Source organism: Brassica napus, chromosome C9 (assembly GCF_020379485.1).
Source record: "Brassica napus cultivar Da-Ae chromosome C9, Da-Ae, whole genome shotgun sequence".
In the NCBI taxonomy this organism is placed as follows: Eukaryota; Viridiplantae; Streptophyta; class Magnoliopsida; order Brassicales; family Brassicaceae; genus Brassica; species Brassica napus.
In genome coordinates, this window is record NC_063452.1 from 41,881,633 (window position 1) to 41,908,082 (window position 26,450).

The following is a 26,450-nucleotide window of genomic DNA, read 5'->3' on the forward strand; positions in this document are numbered from 1 at the left end:
GAAAAAAAAAAAAAAAAATTATGGAAGCAAAAATGATGATCAGAAAGAGCTGTGCTATGATACCATGAAAGTAGTCTAAAGACTTGCTTGATTTATTCATCGTTGTGAGAGTTACATATATAATCGAGTTTGTTAGAGGAGAGTATGATCTTCCTATATTACAGGAGATTTACAAACTAAACAGGATATCTGAGAATATTCTTTCAGTAAGTCCAAAGGTATATAGATCAAAGGACTCGTTTTACATGAACCAAACATTAAAATCATGCATGAACTAAAAAAAATACGTACGGTTGTATATACTATTTACATGCATCATACAATATAGTCCCATGTTTTTCTTCATCCATCAAGTTTTGCCTCAACCCACGAACCTAGAAACTTATGTTAGCTATAGAAGTTGTACCGTCAGAAACTTCGGCGGGGCTCGTTTTACATGAACCAAACATTAAAATCATAAATAAAGTTTAAAGCAAAAATAATGGTGTCAAAATACCTTCTTTTGTAGTTCCGCCAGTTACCCCTTCCAATCAGATCTGCAAACGAAACGGCGGTTCTGATTTAGTTGCCAAAAAACGAGTCTGAATTGCTCCGAAGTGATAATATGACCTCGTATCTTTTAAATCAAACACGATTTACCTAGATTCGTTCTTTTTTGGCTATGAGATTTGGAGACGCACAATGGTCGCTCCAAAACTTGAATCGTTGTCGTATGCAAAGGAGAGAAGTGAAAATGACTTCTCAGTTTCCATGAAATACATGAAAAGATAAGGTTGAAGCAAAAAAAAAAGAAAAAAAAAGTCCGACAGGTTGCACCTTCTCACGCACAGGGAAAGACTTATTTGTCCAAAATCTACATAATATGTAATAGGGCCGGGAAAAAAAACCGGATCCGAAGAACCGAACTAAACCCGATCCAAAAAAGTAGTACCGAACCTTAACCAAAATTGATTAAATATCCGAACGGATCTAAAATTTTGGTATTTAAAGAACCGAAACCGAACACGATCCGAACCAAAATATTTCGGGTACCCGAATGTATCCGAAATAGATTTATAAACTTATAAATTATTTATTTTTAAAATTTAATGTATATTAAAAACATCCAAAATATATTTGATAATTTTAACTTATCCAAAATACTTGAAATTATATACAAATAATCAAAAGTAAATGTCTAAAATAGTTAAAATATACTCAAAATACTAAAAATACTAAAAATATTTATTTATTCTCTATCCAAATATTCAAACCAAACCAATTTATATGTTAAATTTTGGTATTTTGACATATGTTATTCAAATGTATATGTAATATAATATTTTGTTTATAGATTTTGAGTAATTTAATATATATAATGAATTTTTAAATTTTAAAAATAATTTAAATGGGTTATTCGAACCCGAACCGAACCCATAAACATCCGAACCGAAATTTAGAAATACCCGAATGGGACTGAAAATTTTGACCCCGAAAATCCGAAACCCGAATAGACCCGAACCGAACCCTGAATATGTACCCGAACGCCCACCCGTAATGTAACATATCATAGTACATCCCATGTTATGTGTATAAACTTCATTTTGTTTCTACTATGGGTATGATCCTAAATTTCTCTTTTAAATATTGTTTGTTTCAAAAGATTATAAATTTATTCGTAACAAGTAATTATTTTAATACTTTTAAAGTAATTATTCTACAGTAATTATATTCATACTTTTAAAATTATTCATACTAAAGTAATTATATTCATTTTTCTAAAATCTCTGCTATTTAAACCAAGATGCATGGTTTGTTTATTTTAGATGGCCACTCAAATAAAAAGAGATAGGTTTGGTGTATTAATTAGTTCTATCGAATGAAAACGTATAGGACTTTTAATAGGATTCATTTGATGAAACCGGAAGGAGGTTTAATATGATTGATACGATTGATAAGGGAGGCGAAATTAATTGTTTTGGGCATCTTAATGTCATGTTAATAAAATCGCTATTTTAATAGAATCGAGTAATTAAGGAATGTAATCGGGAAGGAGATTGAGTAGTATTAATAAAGGAGTGAATATTAAGATAGATGAGTGGAATTAACTACATAGTTTGATGGTGTATTTAATTTAAAACTTACAAAAAAGATTGGGTCCAATCCAGTGTTTCTATTTTAGTAAAAGAGATCTATGTCCCCTCTTTATCAAAATGAAAGCCTTTAAATAAACACTCTAAAGATCCTACCAACTTTTTTTTGGTCAAAAGATCCTACAGATTTTACTTTCCCTAACACATGGACAAACATCACGTGATGGACGGCGAGCAGCTATGACAAAACAAAAAGATTAAGGGTGGTGTGTATTGAATCTGCTATTTTAAGTGATTTGATATTTAGTAAGTTTTTAGATGATTTTAAATGAATCTGAGAATTTGGGATGATTTTTATTAAATAACTCTAAAATTTCTTTTAGAATAATGAGATTTGAATTTTTATTTTTATAACTAAAAAACTCAACTTAAGCACTCTAAAAACAATTAAAACATTCTAAAATCTTCTACTTAAATTTTGTTCAATAATAGTAAATTTCAGAATGTTATGAAATAACAAATTCAATAATACTGAATTTTTTAAAAAAAAAAAAATCATGTTTGAATAATAATAAATATGTCATTTTAATACAAATAGTTTCAAATTCTTAATTGAATACACCCCGTGAGTAGTGTCTAATCAATAAGGTTCTCATACACCTGCTTCCAAATAGTAGAATCTTACCCATACCATTTAAAATATTACTAGTACATTGATGGAATATGGTACGTATATTATTGTTTATATTTATATTGTTACTTAAAATATACATTATACATCATTATAATTTAGTCAGATTTTGTTTTTGCTTAATTTGTTTGATCTCGTCTAACCATCTTTGTATACTGCAAATTTTTTTTTTTAATAATATAAATAAAGTGTATACTGTATAACTAAAATAACTCAAACTCTCTAGAAATTTTGGTTTGGTTTGGGTAAGATCAACTTTGTTTGGTTTAAGTGGATTGAGCACTCCTAATCTTTAGTCAAGGAAAATTAAAAGGTTAATTTTTGTATAAATCAAATGTAATTTATTATAATTTAGTTTTATTACTCTCTCAATATATGTACTATATTTGCACTGTCTAGAAATTTTCTGTTTAGAATTAGCTAAACAAAGTGAAATATGTTTTTCTATTTAATACAATAATGATCTCAGTTAGCGAGAATGGGTCACAAAATTCGAAAGCCTCAATTTTTTCTTTTAAAAAAAATTCAAACAATTTCAAATATCTGATCATTAAAAGAGAAAAAATAAACAAAAGAGAAAAAATGCAATCCAAAATCTCAATAGTTTAAAATAAAATTAAAATTTTGTTTCCATCATTCCTTTCAAATTTTCTTTTTACTCATTATCTTAACAAAATGCTAAGGCCCTATGATCTCTTAAGCCACTAAAAATAAACAACTTGCAATTTTTTTGAATTCATAATTAATGTAACTAATTTTAATATTTCAAGTTCGTAATATTATACTGATATTAAAATTTTAAACTATTGTATTTAAATTATGGGTCACCAATATTTTTTAAAAATGGATCTAAAGGTGGAACCCATAAAAGGTGAGGTTTCATTTTACCTAAAAGGTTAAAAAATTACTAAATTTAAAATAGAACAATTAGTGATTTTAGGTTAAACCATGACAATAAACAGATAAAATACTTCAAATAAAAAATCCTCTAATTAATTAAAAACCAAACTGATAATTCATCAACATTTTTAACATTGACAGCTATATAAATGATACTTAAAACACAATCTAAAGTAAATTCTTAACAAAAATAAAAATAAAACAGAGAACACTAACAAAGATAACCCACTAAACATATGCTTAAATACCATGCTTCTTCAAACCTAACAACACAAGTGCTGTAATGAGGAAATTTATTGCTTCTTCTTCTTAAAACTTCTTTGTTTCTTCATCATAAAACATGTTAACTTTTTTTTAGTTTTTGAGTATTTGCAAGGTCTTCATACTTTTTACTCTATGTATGTTTTTCCTTCCACTCCTCCACTCGACCTTTCTTCGTCGTTGGCATCTTCTCTAACTCAATTTCGTCACTTCCTTCTCCGACTTCTCTTAGGTAGATTGACTCCTTTCCTCGCTATTGACGCAATCATAAAATCTTGCTTCTTTTTCATAAAACTTGTTGGCTTCATCATCTTCTTTTAGTTTCTGATCATTTCACGTATTTCATCGTATTCTTTAATCTGTGTATGTTTCTCATTTTTCTCCTCAACCGGGTCTTTTCTCACCGGTAGTGTTTTCTCGAGATCTTTCACATTCTTCTTTGACTCCATTTTTCTGGAAGTCTGACTCATATCTTCGCTAGCATGAATAATAGTATGAGTGCAATTTTTCATCTTCCTAATATCCTACAAAAATCAATTGTTTGTCACTTCTTCTCCTTATCTTGCATATTCTTATGGATCCGAGAGATGATTTTTTTTTTTTTTTTGCATTTTCTCTTCACTTGAGAGCTTAGCAAAAAAGTTATCATTGTAACTCTCTACTTCATCTTTTTTTGTCTCGAATAATCTTATATCACGTTTTATTAAACTAGTTAAAAGGGAAGTGTTTAATAAAATATTCAACAGTTGAATCACTAAATGAGAATGTTAAAAACATGGATTATAGAGTACTATGAAACCCGTGCAAATGCTCAGAAACTCAAAGATGATGAAGAAGAAGCAAGAGATTTTCTCAAAGCAGCAGCAGTGTCGAAAAACCCGGTGGAAGAGAGGAAGGAGAAGCATATAGGACCTTAATTTATAAAGAGACACAATCTGAATTATTGTAAGATTTTAAATAGCATTGAACATATATATATATATATATATAAATATATATATATATATATATATATAAATACCTTGAATCAAACAAAATAGACAATGAGATTTTGCAGAGTCAAGACTTAAAAATCTCTTTCCTTAACTCAAAAATCGCCTGTAGTGTGACGGTTGTATGACAATTAGAGTCCCAGGATAAAACAACATATTTCTTCTATTCTCATCACTTGAATGAGAAGTCTAGCAAACCTTTTTCTCTGTGTACTCTCTTTGACAAATAAAAAATAAAGAGGAGAAGTGGAAGAGATTTGTTGTTCATGTACTTGTTAGTGGAATTAGAGGGAGCATTATATAGCTTAGAAAAAATGCCAAAACGTTTTGGGTCTTAGTGGAGATAAATACTGCATTAATTTTTGACATTAGCCACAAAATTAATCAAAAATTAAAGAGACTTTTTAGCTTGGTGACCAAGACTAATTGTTAACAAGAATTAATGATTTTGACCAATTTTTTTCTCTAAGAGATTTGTTTATTTTCATAATCAAATTTTTTGTTTACGTAGTGATCAGTTACATAAAATAAAACTTTGATATAAAAATATAGGTTGTTGGATCATGATCCATGTACCCGGACCATTATCTAAACCGAACTCAAGTCTGAGTTTACATTGACTCGGTTGGTGTGCGCGCTTGGTTTAGTATAAATTCACATTTCTTTATAATTGTGTAAGGTTATCAACCTTGTTAGACTTCTCCACACTGCCCATTATGTGATATTAAAGCAACAATCTTAAGACAAACATTTCTTATTCAAACAAACTTCAATTTTAACATATGTATTAAAATTGAGTTTCAACAATCCACCACACGAATAGTAATGATTCTAAGCAAATAAAGACTCGATAAAAAGACTTTTGAGAGTACAAGCGAAAAAAATCCACTACAAATAAGTTGGTAGCATGTTTCAGCTTTGAACTAGTCATTGGTAATAGATATCGTGTTTACTCGACCAGAAGGTGAGATGATATCTTCAACCCCCACCCCCCCCCCACCCCGCCAGAACTTTGGTGTAAACCGAGATAATATCTATCTCACAATTTCATTCTTTTACAGAAATAGATTCTCTGTTGTGTTCATTATGGCCATGAACTATTCATTGTTTTCATGAGTGAACTTAAAAAATATAGCCTTCCATTCATTTTCCTAGAAACAGCTCCATTTCACACTCATTAGGTGATTGACCATGAAAAGTATTGAGCAATATCCGTTTTAAAAGCTATGAAATCATTAAAAGCTAATGCTTATCCTTAACAACATACAAGTAGCACTGTATAATCATCCTAGGAACTGGGTAGAAACCGGAGTCTTACATTGCTTTTGATGGATTAAGTTTGACTTCCTTGAACCTATTTTTTGGGATTTCCAATCATTTAGGTAGACAACCAAACTTCTTCTTGAATCATAGGCTTTACACCCATTCCTCTTGATCATATTTTTATTTGATCTCGTGACACACCTTTATTAATCCAATCATTATAGGTTGTCCAACTAGATATAATCGATTGAGATTATTCTTAGAAGATACTAATAACCACTATACATAAGATTTAGTGTTCTACCACTAGAAATATTTATCACACCATGAAATTTTTCACCAAGTTTTAAAACATTTAGTTCCTAAAGCTATGAACATATGTTTCAAAATTAATCTGTTTCACAGAGTTATTTTAGAAAATTGTAATGATATGTTGTCACTTTCAAGCATAAAGACAAATCTGCCTGTGGACTTTTAGTTTCTAGAATCAGATAACCAATTAACATAACTATATCCTTTCAAGAATAATGGGTCTTTACCATGATGTAACTATAACTTTTAGGATATCACATGAAGCTCAACTCTTAAGTTATAATTTAACAATGTTTACAACCTGGATTACTCATTTGGTGACTTAGTATATGTACATTGTCCACCAGACTGACTCTTACACAACATTGTGAAGTGTTATAGACTTTTAGTTGCGCTATAATGTATTTTGAATCTCACAAATATCATTTTTAGCATATGAGCTTGAGACAAATGATTCCTACCAGATATAATGTAATCTATATTACTCCATGTTCTAAAAATCGGCCGCCTGGGCGCTACGCGTCACTCTTCCGCCCCGATTTATGCCAAATTGGTTTAAAAAATCGGATATCCAATTTTCTTCCGCCCCGATTTATTTTTTATTTTTTTGTTTTTAATAATTTATTTTTATTTATTTGATCTAAAATTTTATAAATATCATTTATATTCATAATTTTGATGAAAATTACATTATATTAAGTTTATATATTCTATTTGTGTGTTTTATACAATCTTAAATATGAAAATGTATTAATGTTATACACAATTAAAGATTAACATGCCTTGTAACATGGTAAACAATCTAAAAACTCCGCCACGCATAATTTCTGATTAATTCCCGATTTTCTCTTTAGGCGCTAGGCCCAACCCGACCGCCCGACTAGCGCCTAGCGCGTTCTCGAAAAGGTACTAAAATCATATTTTGCAAACTCATGCCATAATTGTGAAACTTTCCACTAAAACTTTTTTAGTTTGTTTAAGCAAATTTTTATGGTGAGATTTAAATATCAAAATATAACCGTGTAGAATACTTTTAAAGTATATGTATTTGAAAATATGATATTACCAAATATTCATGTCATTTTGGACTTAGATTAAATCCATATAACATTTCACATCCATCACTAGGATTTTTATGTTTCGTAATGTTGTAATGTTCCAAACATTAGTATTATAGTTGTTCGTGGAGTCAAGAAATTCAAACAAAGTTTTTACCAGAAAATTTTGAATCACAAGCCTAACCTTTTACATGTGATCCAGCCACCAATTTTTAAAATATTGTTTTGAACATATATTTACAACCCAATGCTTTACACTCGTTTAGTAAATATAGCATATACCATGTATGATTTTTCATAATAGATTATATTTTACTATTGATGGTTTCCTTCCATGAAGATGCCTCATTTGTGAAATTTCTTGGTTCGTTCTAAAGAAGAAAACAGTTAAGAAGTCTTCACAATAGAATTGTTCCTTACGAGCCAGTTTGATGCGTCTAGGCTTAATTCCAAATGTGATTGCTTCTTTTTGTTTATGCGTTTCTTTTAGATTTATATCATTGTACATACTCATTTTAGAAGAAAGGCATATACATTTATTTCATGATTATATTAGCATATCCGATTTGTTTGATTTATAAACCAGAGATCAATAAGCACCAAAATTGTGGGTTTTTAAAAATAAAAAAATGATATTACGCTTTTTGCTATGCACCCCCACATTTTAAAGTATTTATACAAATGTATACTATCTTTCCAAAGTTCATGTGGCTTCTTGCCAATAAATATATGGGGTAGGACATGGTTCCCTCCATATTTCATGAGATAACTCAAAATCAGCAGATTTGCGGTCATCATTCATTAAGAGTTATTTTTCTTTGTTGTTACAGAAAAATCTACATCACTCTTAGGTACAAATGACTAAATAGTAGTTGGGGTTTTTTTTTTTTTTTGATGAAATTTGAAATTTATTGATCAAACATTGGAATTTTTACAAACGATTAGAAGTAGTTTAATGTCTTAGGTGCAAACTTGAAACTAATCGAATTCTAAAGAGTAACTGTAAACCATCTCCTTAGTAACCCTTCCAATTTGTGGCCATGAGTGTATCGCAGAGAGCAAATGCGATTACGAACCGCCTTGTCTATGAATCTTCTTAGTTGATCCCCCTGTATCTCTCGTTGCTGGTGACGCCTTGAATTTCTTTCCTTCCAAACGTAGTACACGGTTGTTTGGAATAGCATCCTTGCGAGTATTGAGTCCAGTGTTTTCCCTCCCATAGTACGTAACCGATTGACTGTCCATTCCCAATCTGGGTTGATGTTCCGTCCGACAAGTGGTCTTGCCAGAGATTCCCAAATCGTGTAAGAATATGGGCAGGCAAAGAACAAGTGATCTCTTGTTTCATTTCTCTCTCCACAAAAGCTGCAAACCTGCGCAATGCCCCATGTTCGCATACGATCTCTCGTTGATAACCTGTTCCTTATTGACAGCCATGTTATGAATGAGAATCTAGGCACCCCCTGTGCGAACCATACCACTTTACACCAATCCACATTACTTCTCCTTTCTCGTAGTTGATCTCAAGTCCTTGCTGCCGAAAAGGTTGTCCTGTAATCATCCTCCCCATGCTTCCATTGTACTCTATCGCGACCTGTACCCGACGAGGGAGGATCCGCAACTAAGATCTGGCCGTATATGTTTCCGTACCTCCGACTTCCACGGCCGCGAATGTTCCACGTATTGCCCCTCGTAGCATCACTAACTTTGGCATGGCGTGATATACCCAGATAAGTCGTACCCACCGTACCTGTAATATTTATCAATTTCCCAATTCCAAGCCAATTGTCAAACCAGAAGGAAGTATTTCTGCCATCCCTGATATGAACTCTAGTGAACGCATATGCCAAATCTCTAAGTTTCAGGAGCTTCCTCCATATCCAAGATCCATTTTGTTCTCCTCTCACATCCCAAAAGGAATTATACCTGAGCAAGTAGTGTGTGACCCAACTTACCCATAGAGACGTCGGCTTTGTGAATAGTCTCCAGATGAGTTTAAGAGCGAAGGCTCTAGCCGTGTCTTTGAACTTTCGTACACCCAGACCACCCTCATCCTTAGGAAAACAGAGATCCTCCCAGCTGACTTTAGCCTTGTGAGTTTGTGTAGGTGTTCCCGACCAGAGGAACGCGCTGCACATGCTTTCGATGGGGTTTTTGCCAAAACTAACCCACAACTTGATTTTAATCCCAAACCTATACCCAAACTTGAATCAAATGCAAAACTAACCTAAAAGCCTAGTGAAATTACAGCTCAACCCCTTGTGACCAAACAAAAAAACAGAAGCCATTTTTACGAATATAGCCCCAGTAAATCGTCTGAGATGGTGGAAGTTGTCTGGACGACTGAAGTGTAAGTCGTCTGGTACCAGTTTATTTTAAAAATAATTTATAAATCTTGTAAAAAAATATTTTGATGCGTGAAAAATAAAAATCAAGTAATTATAAACAGTTTTAAGTGATATAAATTAAGATATGATAAAATTGATTTGTTTTGAAGATAGATGAGTGGAAGTAGTGAATCATGAAATACTTTGGTTTAGGAGTTTGGCAAACATATGTTGTAGTATTGTGTGTATTATTAGGGTTAGATTTTGGAAAACTAAATTTTTTTTTTCAAAAATTAGTTTTCACCTATATGTGTTTATTTCTGTGTGTAGTAAACACTTTTCAAGTTTGATTTGGTTTTATGAAGTGTTTAATTAGATAATTAAGTTTAGGGGTTGTGTTTAGGGTGTGGACGACTTATATTTTAGTCGTCTGTTGAATAATTTACCCGGGCGACGTATATTTCAGTCGTCCACATCGTACCGAACCTTTAATTTTACCAATGAACGTTTTAACCTAACCGGATCATTTTACTCGGACGACTTACATTTCAGTCGTCTGGTGAAGAAATTAAAACAGACGACTTACATGTTAGTCGTCCAAATATTCCCGCCTAAATTTTTTTAAAAAAATATTTTCCCGCTTAAATAATTTAAACTTGTAAGTCGTCTGGAAAGTCTTCTATTTTAGTTTCCCGCTAAAAATATTTAATTTCCCACTAAAAATATTAAACTCTTCTGGACGACTTACATGTAAGTCGTCTGTTTTAATTTCTTCAACACACGACTGAAATGTAAGTCGTCTGAGTCAAAAATATTTAACCTAATTGGATTTTTTGTCTCCCTATATAAAGAAAAATTTACACATTCTCTCTCCTACTCTCAAATGGCTGCAACAAAAATGTAATGCTCATCATTCTAAAACTCTCCAACCTCTCTCTAATCTCTTTGACTTGAAAACACCAAACTTTATATGAATTTTTCAGTTTTGTCTCATGTATTTCTTACTAATCTATATCTTTTGCAGGTTTTTAATCAAATGGTACTCATCTTCCACTAATTTAAAGGTGGATCTATTAATTTTAGATATGTATTTTTGTGTGTTCTATAAATGTAGATTTATCTAATCTTCCACTCATTTTCTCTATTTTTAAGTCATTTGAACGTTTTTGGATATGCAGGTTTTTCAGATCTGGATTTGATATGCAGGTTTTTCAGATCTGGAAGACTTCTGAGACGACTTACTTGTTAGTCGTCTGGAAGTCGTCTGGACTTCTTGGAAGTCTTCTGACAAAGTCGTCTGGACTTCCAGGAAGTCGTCTGGACTTCCAGGAAGTCGTCTGGATTTTTCTGAGCGTTTTGGTAAGTTCTTATGTCTGCTTTTTCTTCATTTGGTAACTTCTTGTTGTATAAAGTTCTTACTTTTTTCCCAAACTAAAACTCTCCAAACCCACTCTAATCTCTTTGACTTGAAAACACCAAACTTTATATGAATTTTTCAGTTTTGTCTCATGTCTTTCTTACTAATCTATCTTTTTTGCAGGTTTTTAATTAGATGGTACTCATCTTCCACTAATTTAAAGGTAGATCTATTATTTTTAGATGTGTATTTTTGTGTGTTCTGTAAAGGTAGATTTATATAATCTTCCACTCATTTTTTCTGTTTTTAAGCCATTTGAACGTTTTTGAATATGCAGATTTTTCAGATCTGGATTTAATATGCAGGTTTTTATGCAGATTTTTCAGATCTGGATTTAATATGCAGGTTTTTCAGATCTGGAAGACTTCTGGGACGACTTACTTGTTAGTTGTCTGGAAGTCGTCTGGAAGTCGTCTGAAAGTCGTCTGGACTTCCTAAAAGTCGTCTAGACTTCCTGTAAAGTCGTCTGGAAGTCGTCTGAACTTCCTAAAAGTCTTCAGAGAAAGTCGTCTGAACTTCTTGGAAGTCGTCTGGACTTCTTAGAAGTCGTCTGGACTTCTTAAAAGTCGTCTGGTCTTGTCTACTCAAGTGGAATCCAAGCTTGTCTTTGTAGAGGAATGATCTATAATAGTTTTGTTTGTGGTCTGTTTTGTGAATTGCATGTCTACTCTTTTAGTTGTAAATTTTTTGTAAAATCAGTAATAATGTTTTCCAAGATGTATTAAATGTGCTAACAATGTGTTTACACATTTACAAATCAATGAAATAATAGACTTCAGTAGCCTTTTTCTTATCTTTGGATCTCTCATATGCAATAATAAACTCCAATGGCCTTTTCTCATCTTAATAAACAAGAATGTTGGTAGCTTCATATTGATACAATATTTTAAGAAGCATTTAACCCTTCTTCCAACTCATAACAATAGTCATCATTATTGTCTATAACAATAATACTTAAGAGATGGAAACAAACAATAGTAACCAGTCAAAGCATATCATATTTTTTTATAAGTTTGCATTGAAAAACTTAGTCAAATTTAGTAAAACTAAGGGAGAGAACATATTTTGTAAATATGAGTTTTACATATCTTGAAGTTACTTATCACTCTTAAAAATACAAGTTATTCAAAAACTAACGTAGAAGACTTAAAAACTAGTGGAGAAGACGCGGACGACTTCAATCTAAGTTGTCCAGACGACTAAACTATACGTCGTCTGGTCAACGCAGAGGTTATTTTTGCAATTGACTTTGAAATCTGTTATTTCGGACGACTGAAAAATAAGTCGTCTACTATTGTTTGGTTAAAAAAACCTCCAAAAAAGCTAGACGACTTACATTTCAGTCGTCATAGGTTAGTTTTGCATTTGACTGGATTATTTCAGAAGTTTGACTTTTCTGGACGACTTACATTTCAGTCGTCTAGTAAAAATTAAAATAATAATATTTTTTTAAAAGTAGACGACTTACAGTTAAGTCGTCATAGGTTAGTTTTGCAATTGAAAAAAAAAACTTCAAGATTTAATTATATACAGACGACTTATAATTCAGTCGTCCACGAGACGACTGAAATGTAAGTCGTCCAGGATTTACGAGGTTTGACCAGAATCTCGGAAAAAAATCCTCGACGACTTACAAGTAAGTCGTCTGGTGGACGACTGAATTATAAGTCGTCTGTGTATAATTAAATCTTGAAGTTTTTTTTTCAATTGCAAAACTAGTCTATGACTACTTAATTGTAAGTCGTTTACTTTTAAAAAAATATTATTATTTTAATTTTCGACAGACGACTGAATTGTAAGTCGTCTGGGGAAGTCAAACTTCTGTAATTATCCAGTCAAATGCAAAACTAACCTATGACGACTGAAATGTAAGTCGTCTAGGTTCTTTGGAAATTTTTTTGAAACCAAACAATAGTAGACGACTTAACTTTCAGTCGTCTCAGGTTACAGATTTCAAAGTCAATTGCAAAAATAACCTTTGCGTTGACCAGACGACTTACCAGGTTACAGGTAAGTCGTCTACAGCCAGACGACTTCCAGGTAAGTCGTCTACAGCCAGACGACTTCCCAAGTAAGTCGTCTGACGAACAGATCTGGAAAAAAACTCGATATCATACCTTAAATTGGTGAGATAAGTTCCTTAGCATACATAAGACTTCTCCAAGCACACAGAATCACAAACGAAAGTCACCCACCCAGAATCGTTAGCTTCTATGACTCTATGAACCATAAAAAATTTAGAATCAAAATCTTGGGGTTTTTTAGCTCATTGTGGAGAGAAAGTGAGAGATATGTTGTGTTTAGTTCACAAGAATGGAAAAAGAAGAAGGGTAAATTGATTTTGGGTGCATTAAGAGCTTCAAATTGGTTGTTCATGGTGGTTGTGGTATTGATGACAATGGCAATCTTGTAATTACTTGAAGATGATGAGGGTGAGAGAGTAAAGATGTCATTTTCGAAAAAAAAAAAAAATTGATGGCATTTTCGTAAATTATATGAACTTGTGGGGTGAATAGGGCAAAACCAATTTTCAAAAAAAAAAAAAAAGTTAGTTTTGTGTTTGACTTTAAGTTGTAGGTCAATTTTGCAAAAAGTCCATAGTAGTTTGGGTGAATAATGTCATTTTCTCTAGGAATTGCTTTTCATTCACGTTAACTTGCCTCTTTTATCATTATTCTCTACATACTTTTCCAAAGTTGATTTTCTCTTTGTTCTTATGCAAAACCACTTTGCATAAAACAATTTTTAACATTCAATACTGAATAAAATTCAACTATTAGTATTCTTTATAGAAAGCATATGACTTTCTTCATGAGTATTTCTCTAGTTTCAATATGGTCATGAGAATAAACATTGCTCATGCCACATAAAAATTGAGTTATATCCATCATTAATCCTATGATTATGGCATTAGACATTAATGCGAAAATATAAATATCAGAACTTGATACAATCATATGTGGCAGACCATTACCAAACTGAATTTGGTGTGGCAACTCACTAAATTTCTAACCACTATTACTTCTATCACAACTAGTGTAAATAAAGCGTGGAGATTCAGATAAAAATTAGAATTCTAATATAGCACACATGATCATATATGGCAAACCATTCCAAGATGGAATGTCGGACTCATTATATTTTTTTGTCATGTTATCATACTCAATATTAAATATGTTCAAAAGATACATATTTATATTAGTCGGTTATCCAACTTTAGATACCCACAATTTGAACAATGTGAATAAGTTGCAACAACAAATTAAATTAAATCTCTAGAATTAATAAAATTCTAAGATAACTAATTTCAATAAATGCAAAGTCTAGAAATTAACACAATTGAATTCTCTAGTATAAAATTTTCAAATAATCTTTAATTATTCCAAATATACGATAAATAAATTGGGAATAACGAACAAATGAGAAATGGTCAAAGCAGTAACAACTTTATAAAGTAATGCCATTTTAATTATTACTTAAAGGGGTCAGCCCAAAAACGATTACAAATTTCTTAGAAATCCATTCAAAGGTATTTAAAGTCTTTTTTTTTTGTCAACAGGTATTTAAAGTACTAGGGGTTTGCCCGGGCTACGTCCGGGATTTTTATTTTACTTTTTAAATCTTTTTACTTTTATTTGAATATAATATATTGGAATTGGTTTTAAAATAAGTTGATATAAAAAATTCAAACTCTTTTTATGAAGTGTTTTCTGCCTAATACATTTCAAATGTTCGAACTCTTTGTTGTGTGTTATACAATTCAAACTCTTTTTTATTTTTTAAATTTTTTTATTTAAATTATGAGATGATGGTATGAGTTAGAAATTAATTATACGCATGCAATCTTGTTGAGAACACCCTCTATAAACCAATTTTCTACTTGGTTTATTTCAAATTAAATATATGTGGTCTAGCTAAATTTATATAGCATGCAATCTTGGTTTGATATAAATATTAATCTTTTTATCAGTTTGACCCAAAAAAAAATTCTTAGCTAGATTATTACATAGAAAAATTGTTAACATGATTTTAGTTAAACCTATAATTAACAATTATAAATTCGACGATGAATCTCTTGACCTCTTTCTCTTAACTGTAATTATCATGCATATGGAATGAAACTGCAATTATTATGTATATGGAATGAAACCATAAGCAATGTCTGGTTATACTTTGTGTGATGGGTGTCTGATAATTCTGTAAAAAATTAACCTTGGTAATGGTATGGATACGGTGGTGGAAGGAGGAGTTTCACATTAACTGTATTAAAAAAGTGAGAGGGGATGCATAATCATGATAATTAAAGCAACCAAAACCAAATATGCAAAATATTTGAAGTATTCTAACTCTGTTGTCTTTGAGAAATATATTTAAAACCTAATGCAACAGACCTGTAATTATTAGTCAGTTCGTGTCTTTTTCCAAAGGACACAACTTCCTTCTGTGGTGCAACCTCGCTTGTGCTCCTCCTATCATCAGAGCTGTTACTTGGTTCAATGGCCTCACCTCTTCCACCTTCCACAACACTATTAGCATCACACACCATGGTTGACGACACTGCTCTTAGGGCCATCATTACGAGTGATCAAACTAAGTATAATAATTTCAGAGTGACCAAAGTAACTATAATAATAATAAAATGGAAAAGAGGGAACTCTAGTTCAGAATCTCAAAGAAAAAGTTAAAAAATGAACCAGTGAAGAAACCCCTCAGAAGTTGCCAAGAATCTACAGCAGTGGTTCCTCTAAAACCTCCATGGTAAGTAACCCAAGAGGGAGCCCCATTTTCTCACCGTTACAGATTACTAAAACTTTCATCACTGGGAATCTTGACATAGTTTCAAAAACATATCAGACCTAACTTCTAAAAAAAACCAAACTAAAAATCATAACGCTTTTAAAATGTATCTAGTGACCTCAAATTTTAGCTCAGGTGTTGAATGACAAAACTATGTTTGGTCGACAACCTACTGCTACTATCTAACAAATCTTGTGGAGTTAACAAAAGAGATGATGCTTCTTCCTCTTCGAGTGTCTTCCCGGACCCTTCTTCGTCACATATGGAACAGATGCGATCTGTATTCATGATGGCCAATCAAAACAAAGTTAAAGACAAGTACTTTGAACACCTGATTAACACTTATTGAAAAGACATGGATGAACCTGAGACTTGTTCTGGACTCCGATATCCTGAAGAACAGCGTCGTCGTCAAGCAACTTCTCGTTATTACACGAAAGACAGAAGTTTGACCATACATGCTTCCTGCACATTCCCAAAACAAAACTCTTGTAATAACAAAGGCTTCTCTTTTCCGACAAGATAAAAAAAGGTGAGAGCTTTACCAAGAAATGTGGCGTTGACCCATGTTTGCTTGCTCCATCTCATTAACTCTCTTCTTGATCAAATTCTTCAGATCCTTCAAAGTAGCTGAATTCATAACCGCCACATCTGCCAAGAAGAAGAAAAGCAAATGTAAATCTACAAAGCACACCAGATGTTCGACAAAATGCCAATATAAAAGTACATTACCCAAGGAGGAGCCGTCGAGTTCGACAATGGAGAGTCGCATAGCGCTTCCTTTTTCAAGGCTGACGTGACGACATCCCACAGTGCTGGGTTCCTCGGAACGTCAGCGAGAATCGGATCGGCGAGTAGTTGAGAGAGCAACGACCTCCGCTTCTCTCGCTTTGTCTCAACGTCGTAATCTCCGATTCCGACAATTTCGCCGCTCTCCATTGTGGTGGTGTCTCGGCTATCTTATAGGGTTTCTCTTATCCAAGCCCAATCGACGGAGCCGAAGGATAGTCCGTAAATGAGATTTAACACATTTTTAGGATCCAAATCCTGAAGAATCCGAAGAGATAAGGTTTTAGTGGAATAAGAAGTAGTAGGAGATGAGATCTGAAACCTTCGTAAAATTTTTGTTCACTCCAGGTGAAGAAGAATTGACCTGTACAAACAAAATAAGTAGATTGTTTATTCAAGTTTTTTCTGTTTATGACATGTCAATTCCTCCCTCATTTTAAAAGCTGAGGTGTCATGTTCTGGAGATGTCATGTTCTGGAGAGAACCTTATGTTCTGGAGATGTCATGTTTTGGAGAGAACCTTGCTCTAGTACTGTGTTGATTACTAGAATAATGGCAAGACTTAGCAAATTACAAAAGTCATGGTGACAATATTTTTTGTGTCTCTGCTTGCTCTGTTCCCCACATGCGTCCTAACCGCGTCAAAATATGGATGTCGCTGAAATCACAATTGTAGATCTGGCAGCTCAAAATTGGAACTCATAAGAATAGTTGTTTGGAGTTTTGACCAAAAAAATAAAAGAATAGTTGTTTGGAGTCTAGAGTCTTGTCTTTTCTTCTAAAACATTTCAAATGTCTATTTATCATAGCTATTATCTGTGAGATTGTTATGCATATGCTCTTGGAGAAACTTTCCTATCATCTACCATTAAAAAAAACATTTTTAGTTATATGTTTAAGCTATATTCAGTGTGTTCTTTGTGTTGTCACTTTATAATGGAAAGCTATATATGCATTGTGCTTTGATTCAAGTGACATTGCTTTGGTGATTTTAACAAAATATTAGGGTCTCTAGAATATTCCCAAGAGTCTCCACAAGTAGTGACGCGAGCACAACTACTTTTGTGCATATGTTCAGGCTTTACTGTGATTTCAGTAAAGCTGCATATAAGCAGCCCTTCGTTTACACGCTAAGAGTTTGATGCGTTTTGGTTACTCTCCTGAGGTTGTTCTTTAGGTGTTACAAGGCATGTGTTTCAGTTGTTGTTAGGAATCTTTGAAAGGCCCTGTTCGTTTTCTCACCCAGGTGATCCATCTGGGTGAAGATGCAAATTAATATTCGTTTTGTGCATTATAATGCTACATCCAGATGGATCACTCAGCTGAATTTTTAAAAATTCATCTCAAATTGTCATCCAAATGAAGGTGAGTCTTGAAGGTACATCTGGATGCAGATGCATCTAGTTCAGTCCAAAATGATTAAAGAAAAAAATGACTTTTTAAAATCAAAATATTATTTTCAAACCGTAAATTCTATTTTCTTGAATATACATTTTTCCGCTATAACCAAAAAATACATTTTCTCGCAAAAACTGAAAAACACACATTCCCGCTAAAACCGCAAGATGCGTTTTTCCGCAAAAAAAATGTAAAATGCACATTTCCATAAAAACACATTTTTCGGTCAAACGAGTAAAATCGCACTTTTCGACCAAAACCGAAAAAACGCATTTTTCCATCAAAATCGAGAAAACGCATTTTCCCGCCAAACCCCAAAAAACGTATTTTCCCGCCAAAACCCAAAAATGCATATTTCCACCAAAACTCCAAAAAACATTTTCCCGTCAAAACCGAAAAAACGAATTTTCCCGCCAAACCCCAAAAAAACGCATTTTCCCGCCAAAACCCAAAAAATGCATTTTCCCGCCAAAACTCCAAAAAGCATTTTCCGGCTCGCCAAAATTGGAAAAATGCAATTTTCCTGCCAAAACCGGAAAACACAATTTTCCCGCCAAAACCGGAAAAATGCATTTTCCCGCCAAAACCAGAAAAATACAATTTTCCCGCCAAAACCAGAAAAATACAATTTTCCCGCCAAAACCAGAAAAATACAATTTTTCCGCCAAAACCGGAAAACACAATTTTTCGCCAAAACCGGAAAAACACATTTTCCCGCCAAAGCCGGAAAAATACATTTTCCCGCCAAAACCAGAAAAACACAATTTTTCCGCCAAAACCGGAAAAACACAATTTTCCCGCCAAAAACGAAAAACAAAACTTTCCCGCCAAAACCGGAAAAACGCATTTTCCCGCCAAAACCAGAAAAACACAATTTTCCCACCAAAACCGCAAAAATACACTTTTTCCGTCCAAACCGCAAAAACGTATTTTTCCGTCAAACCCATAAAAACGTATTTTCCGCCGAAACCACGAAAATACACTTTTTCGCCAAAAACATATTTTTCCTCAAAAACCGCAAAAATATTTTCCGCCAAAACTGTAAAAATGTTATTTTTCCGCCGAAACGTAAAAAATTATATTTTAGTCATTTTATTAACAAGTTCACCTGGATGCTGATGGAAGTTAAAAAATGAAAGGCAAATGAACATAGTTGCATTCAGATTATTCATCTGGATGCATGGACGAAATGAAGAAACGAACAACACCCAGATTGAGCATCTAGATGGACCATCCGGATGCATCTTCGAGATGTACAAACGAACAGGGCCTTAGTAAGAAAGAAAGGAAAGGCTTTGTGTGGGAGGATAAGCACCATTTATATATTTCTGAAGCAGAACTGCAAAAGTAACAAAACAATTAGCATTTAAAGAAGCCTATAGCAGACGATGTCAGATATGTGAAATGAAAAAGTTTTACTTTTATTATTGTAAATATTTCAGATGGTAGGAGGACTAGTAGCAGAGAAGTTCACAAATGTTCCAGCTATGTCCTTTTATACTGCAAAAATGTTTAAACTCTTTGAACACTCACTCATAGAATTAGTTCCACAGAATCAATTGCTCCTATCCATTTTTGAGAAAACAGAGTATGATGAACATGCCTTTTGATTCCTTCCTTTTGCATTGTGCATAAAATTCCTGTTCGGGAACGCGCTAGGCGCTAGTCGGGCGGTCGGGTTGGACCTAGCGCCTAAAGAAAAAATCGGGGATTAATCAGAAATTATGCGGGACAGAGTTTTTAGATTGTTTACCATGTTATAAAACATATTAATCTTTAATTGTGTATAACATTAATACATTTTCATGTTTAAGATTGTATAAAACACACAAATAGAATATATAAACTTAATATAGTGTAATTTTCATCAAAATTATCAATACAAATGATATTTATAAAATTTTAGATCAAATAAATAAAAAAAATTATTAAAAAAAAAAAAGATTAGGCGGCTGCCAGGCGGCTAGGCGGTCATTTAGGCAGTCTATGCAGAGAAAATCGGATATCCGATTTTTTTAACCGATTTGGCATAAATCGGGGCGGAAGAGTGACAGCGTAGCGCTCAGGCGGCCGCCTAGGCTGCTAGGCGGACGATTTTTATAACATGGCATAAAATTAATATAGAGATGCATTTGAATTTGTTCACTCTTTTTGTTCGGTCCTTAGAATAAAAACACACATTTTAGTTCAGTCATAGGAAAAAACTAGAGTATGATGCACATATCTTTTTGGCTCAATCCTTTTTTTATTCATGTTTTCCATATTCAGCTAAGCCTATCATATGAGATTTCTTAGTCGTCAATTTTTTTGTTATGTACAGACTTGTGAGTCCATTTTGTATATATTTAGAGCATCAGATCAGATTACTCACTTGCAGGCTCATCATCATTAACAATAAAACATTCCAAACCTTGATCTCTCTCTCTCTACACAATCTAAAAAAATATTGTATTCTTTGCTGAGATGTTTTACATATCACACTCTTCCTAATGTCATGCAAGAGATCATTTGCTAACTCTACAAAATTTTCACTATTAAATTCGAGCTATGAGTACGACATTATAAACTTCTCATCTCATAACAAACCACTCGCACTCATCATTTGAAGTTGTCTTTTAAAATTCTCTGCATACACTATCATTGTTGCTACATCGTTATCCAAAATAACAGAGAACACTTTAATATAAACCATTTTCCTGATTTATGTTTTTGAATGATGAAACTATAGGCACTTGCATAGGACAATTTCACTGGAGATCCCTCGGGTGATTTGAAGAAATCAGTTGAGCAACTGCAAAGTTTCAAGTTTATTTTGAGATTTGCACAGATTTAGCATGATGCAAAACAAATATTCCAAATCTATGAAAACAGAGAAGTTTCATTCTTCGATGTTCCTCCATCTTCATGACCATGACTTTGGATGTAAATCTCATCGTGGACATGTTTGTTTGGTGCACAAGGAGATTAACCATCCATTGGACGAAAAGGATTATTGGTTTTCGAGGTTGAGTGGAATTAGGAACTAAATCATCTTTTGTTTCTTTTGGCTTTAAATGAAGGATGATCTGGACATATTATAATAAATTTCGAAATGAAATAAAATTTCGACGTACGATTTCTAACTCTAGCTAAAACCAAAGCATGCTGTTGTTCGAATAATATACAAAAGCACAAATGTTTGGTACATGATATCTACTATCTAGTTGTTTGGGAATCTAATTAAAATAAGTAAATTTTATTTATTGAAAATGTACTTTAGCATCATATATATATATATATATATATGTGTGTGATATGTGGATTCGGGAATTTGTTAGGAAAAAACAAAAAAGAACCAATAAACTTTTTTGAAACATGGATTAGATTTCTTGTCAATAAATGAATGTTTGATTCGGTTTAGCCGTGAACCTGATTATTACAGTTCAGAAAATGAAAGTAGGACCGAAACAGTAAACCTTCCTGAAAGGGAAAACTGCAAAAGCAGCAAAGTATGAGGGAAACAGGCTGGAGATACTTCCTTTTTATTTGATTCTTCTCAAACACAGCTTAAGAACAGAGCATAATTAACCGTTTCTCTCGTTAAACCTCTAGTTTATAATTACATTAAAAAGACAACGCATCCACCAACAAGTGATTAGACAATAGACAGAGAGGATTTGTGCGCTAGGTGGGTCCAAGACGTGGGGGCCCTACATTCCTTAACGCATGTCTTTTACTCCTATTTAACCGAATCTTAGCCTACCCTTGTTCTTTCACCAATCGGCATTTTTCTTGATTTTTGGTGAGAGACTTCATTAAAGAGAAAAAGGAGATTCCCTCGCCGGAATAATCACCGGAGATAAAGAAAAAGAATGGCGTCTTTAAAATTTCCATTGGAGATTCTCGCCGTCTTCGTCATTATCTCCGTGATTCTCTTGCCGATTGCTCATGCGCAATCACCTTCGCCTGCTCCTGCACCCACCAACGATGGTATTATATATATAGAAATTCTTCGATTAATTTTTTTATTAATATTTCCATGGTGGATCTAAAGAAATTAAAATGAAGATGATTATTGATATTTGATATTTGGGATATGGCAGGAACATCGATAGATCAGGGGGTAGCATATGTTCTAATGATGGTGGCTTTGGCGTTGACTTATTTCATCCATTAAACTTGATGGATCCCAATTTGTTCTTTCTTCACAGTTATTTTGTGTTCTTAATTCTTATGCCTTCTTTTGTTTATTTTGTTCTTGTGACGTGAGATTTGTAGAAAATCAAATGATAGCTAGGTTTTGAACATCATGCTGTCGTTCTGTTTTTGTTTGTTGGATGATTCGTGTAATTTATTTCTTCTTTTTTAATAAAAAATGTAATTATAATATTTTCGGTCATCGCATATTTTGATCATTTATTAATAATATTGATCCGAGAATGCAATACAAGATGGAATACACTACAACATCTATAAATTAATAATGTTCGGACTTTGAAATTTTATTAATTTAGATATATTAATTTACAAAAGTTTTATTATTTAGATTTCTTATTTTAAGATAAGATAATATTTGATTTTACTATATAGACATTAATTGTTATTTTTTGAAATTGACATTTATATTAATTTTATTATATTATTTGGTTTATATAATATATATTGCATAGAACTTAAATGTGGTTTTAGATAATATTACTAAATCTCATCAAAAATATATTAAGTGTTAAGAAAATATAAATATAATTCTATTGTGAATATAAAACAAACATTATAATAATAGATTCTTGCTTATATAAAATACGCATACATATAAATTACTTCGTCTGTTTCATAATAAGTGTCATTCTAGCTGTTTTTTCTTGTTACAATAAAAATGTAACTTTACCATTTCAATGCAAATTATAATTACTTTCAGCTGAAAATTAATTGCAAACTGCATTGGTTTTATAAATAATTTTATTTATCTCAATACTATTGGTCAGAAAGATGTAATTAATAACAAATTACATATATTTCCGCTATTTTCATAATCTGTGTGAAAAGTGTCAAAGTGACACTTATTCAGAAACGAATAGAGTATTAATTTATAATTTTAATGGGACCATATATTTACATAAAATTCTCTAAAAAATAATTATATTATTATCTTATCGGTTTATGTCAAATTTTGAACTGATAAAATTTATTAATTTACAGAGATTATTAATTTTGTATTAATTTATAAAGATTCTACCGTAAATACATTTGCGGAACAGCTACGAATCCCGAAACTCATGTCTCAAGAAGAGAAACGAGAATTTAATCCAGATATATCGTCAAATAATTATTTAAATTCAAGCAAAACCTGAAGAGGCATCGGTGAAAGCATTTGCACCGCACCAACCATATATCGTCAATTAATTATAATAGTAATTGTTAGGATCAAAATCGACCACGATGGAATCAATACCGGAAAATCCCCGAAAAATATTTCTCGGAAGAATTTCATATAATTTTTAACAAAGAGTTTCTACGGTAAATTCTAGAGTTATTTTATCGACAAGTGATATATGGTGATTTAGACATCTTGTATATATGCTTTCCAATTGGTTTTCAAGTCTTTATCGAATCTTCCTAGTCCTTTCCGAGTCATTACAGGTTTGGAGTTGCACTGGATGGGAAATGGACCAGTTGGAGCAAATGAGGCAGAAAAGATTGCAATTTGGTGATTTTCACGCAGAACAGTCTTGATGGCTATTCCCGATCGTGCGGAACCTCTTCCAGCGGCAACGATTTTTAAGGAAACTACAAGTTATTTCGGGATTTGCCCTAATCTCCATATTTCTCTTGCAGCCGCATGTGGCTTCCAAATATCTTTTTTTTTTTCCTTTTCTCTATATTTTTTCTACGTTATTTTCTACACAAAATCAGACCCTAAAGCTCCATTGTTGGGATTTGCTAACTTGTAAAGGGAGACGACTCCATCTCTCTCGTCTACAGAAGATTACCCTAAACCAACTTTTTCTTTCTGTTATTCTTATGCAATATTATTCAGTATTGATGTTTGTGTTTTCTTGTGTCATGGCTGAGTAATCGGCTAGCTTGTCTAGGGTTCTAGGGTGCTAATCACTGAGCTAAACATATAAGTGAATCATATTATTCTCTTCATTCATATCCATCCTTGCTCTTTGCATTAATCTGGCCATTTAATGTATGAACTTAGGTTTAACCAGTTCATTAACCGTGTAATAGGTTGCTAGATCTGTTATGAATGAGCAATGTATCCCTAATCAGCGAAAGTAGATATTAGGGTGTTTTGTGAACCTATCGGACTTGATCTCTATTGCATGATGTCGCATCTTCCAAGCGAGAGCTTAGGTATCAAGATCGATCAGCATAGGGGGCAATTCCACGATAGTGGGCTGTTCTACTTGAGTGATCCGAGTTCTCGACCTGTTCTTAAAGCGCTTGAATAATTGTTTAGCTCACAAGTATTAGCACCCGATGAAGTAACCCTAGGCTGGCTTCTTTTAAGTTGAATTCACATTTACATTATTTTACTTGTTTTTCACATTACCCACAAATCAAAACCCCATCATTGTTTTAGCTAAATTAAAAACTCATAAGAATAAAGTATAAATTGGTCCTCTGGAATTGAATCTCAAATATTACAACAACACTGTTTGCTTGCAGTAAGAAAAACACAATTTTAGTGTATCAACAAGCTCGAAGTAAACACTAGGAAATACCAATCCTGAAGAACAACCAAGACATCGAGAACCCCAGTCACCGTATAGCAACTGGTTCGGCTACAGGACCATCATGCGATCAGATCGCCATAAGGCGACTAGCCCATCGCGAAACTGGTCGCCAGCTGGCGACTGGTCCCTTGCAGGACGGGGTCCCCAGCTGGCGACCGGTCCCTTGCAGCACGGGGTAGCCAGCTGGCGACCGGTCCCTTGCAAGACGCGGTCGCAACTGGTCGCCATCTGGCGACCGTCTTTCATAAACTTCGCTCGCCCGACTTGAGAGCACATACTACGATTTATCAAACACCATGCACTATCGTTTTTCTCCCGTAGCTCTTTCCTACGAACTATGACCGCACTTTCCCTTGTTTCGTCTCGAGTGGAGTTACCATTGAAAATTTATAACTAAAATCGCGAAGACTTGTTTTTCTCGTATAAGTTTAAATCGATTGTATGAAATAACGACGGTTGAATTAAAACACCTGATTCCTCGATTATACGATTGGATTAAAACTTTCTACGAAACCGACGTCGTTCGAAGGCAATGTCTCAAAGAAATCGTAAAAACTCTTAAAGCCAAAAGAGGGTCCAAAGAGGTTTGAAACGCGGCTAAAAGCCCACTTGCAGTTTTAGACGAGAATAGGCCTAAGATCACTATGTCGGTTTCTTTCATGTTCGCAGAAGAAGATAAATGTTAATTTCGGGGGATAAATGTCAAGTTTCGAGGATAATTATGAAGATCGAATAAAAATGGAATATTTCCGCAAGATGATAAACTCGACCTAGGGGCAGAAAAGGAAGACAAAAACTGACCTTGAGAGGAGTATATAAGGAGTGCACAGACGAGAGGCACAAGAGAGAATTTTTACACATAAAAACATAGAACATAGAGCAATAGGAAACTTTCCGTTTTTGTTATCGAGGTGCAACTCAACTAGGTTTTTGAAGTCTTAAGTTGTTAGAACTAGGGAACTCGCCGGCAGCTCTTGCAGCCAAGGCTCTTACCTCGTTGTAACGCTCATACGCAGATTCAGAATAAGACATCCTTTGCTTTCTTTTTTGATACTTATATTTTATTTCGTCTGTTTATTTTGTGTCTCTGATTGCTTGGCATGTAGTTTAGCAGACATCCGGGACCTCTGGAAAATTAGGGTTTTCCTAACTTCCTTAATTTAAATGGAAATCGTTGGTGTAAATTTTGGTTCCCACAATTTGGCACTAGAAGGAGAGGGGTACGGATCTCAGCTGCGAAACGCTCAATCAGACATGACTACTGATGACCTAAACAACGGACAAACTCGCAACAATGGTGACGACGTCAACACTCCAGTAGGGAACGTCTCTGCGGTTAACGCTGATGCTAACACCGCGGCGTTCGAGGAGTATAAAAAGATGATCTCCACTTTTGAGAAAAAGTCAGAAGAGCAGGAAAAGCTCATAGGATCTCTCGCTAAACAGGTAGA

The 26,450-nt window shown here is 33.4% G+C and overlaps 1 protein-coding gene, 1 long non-coding RNA gene, 1 other non-coding gene and 1 pseudogene across 3 annotated transcripts; 1 reads left to right on the top strand and 3 right to left on the bottom strand.

The window, feature by feature from the left end:
• Positions 1 to 71: 71 nt before the first annotated feature.
• On the bottom strand, positions 72 to 930 carry LOC125592959. The gene is made up of 2 exons (XR_007328782.1): positions 640 to 930; positions 72 to 536 (listed from the first exon to the last, which is right to left on the bottom strand). It is a non-coding gene; the product is annotated as an uncharacterized LOC125592959 (long non-coding RNA).
• A 14,600-nt stretch (positions 931 to 15,530) lies between these two features.
• LOC106416772 lies at positions 15,531 to 17,544 on the bottom strand (annotated as a pseudogene).
• Positions 15,998 to 16,118, bottom strand: LOC125593765. Its single transcript, XR_007329656.1, has one exon. It is a non-coding gene; the product is annotated as a small nucleolar RNA snoR130 (small nucleolar RNA).
• Positions 17,545 to 21,937: 4,393 nt separating the features above from the next.
• LOC106417798 (arabinogalactan protein 22) lies at positions 21,938 to 22,645 on the top strand. The gene is made up of 2 exons (XM_013858545.3): positions 21,938 to 22,246; positions 22,360 to 22,645. The coding sequence occupies exons 1-2, from the start codon at positions 22,129 to 22,131 to the stop codon at positions 22,431 to 22,433; spliced, it is 192 nt and encodes a 63-aa protein (XP_013713999.1). The 5' UTR covers positions 21,938 to 22,128; the 3' UTR covers positions 22,434 to 22,645.
• Positions 22,646 to 26,450: the final 3,805 nt, after the last annotated feature.

Coding starts and splice junctions, on each gene's coding strand:
- LOC106417798 (XM_013858545.3), top strand. CDS start 22,129: ATGGCGTCTTTAAAATTTCCATTGGAGATTCTCGCCGTCTTCGTCATT. Junction 22,247..22,359: donor TCCTGCACCCACCAACGATG/GTATTATATATA, acceptor GGGATATGGCAG/GAACATCGATAGATCAGGGG.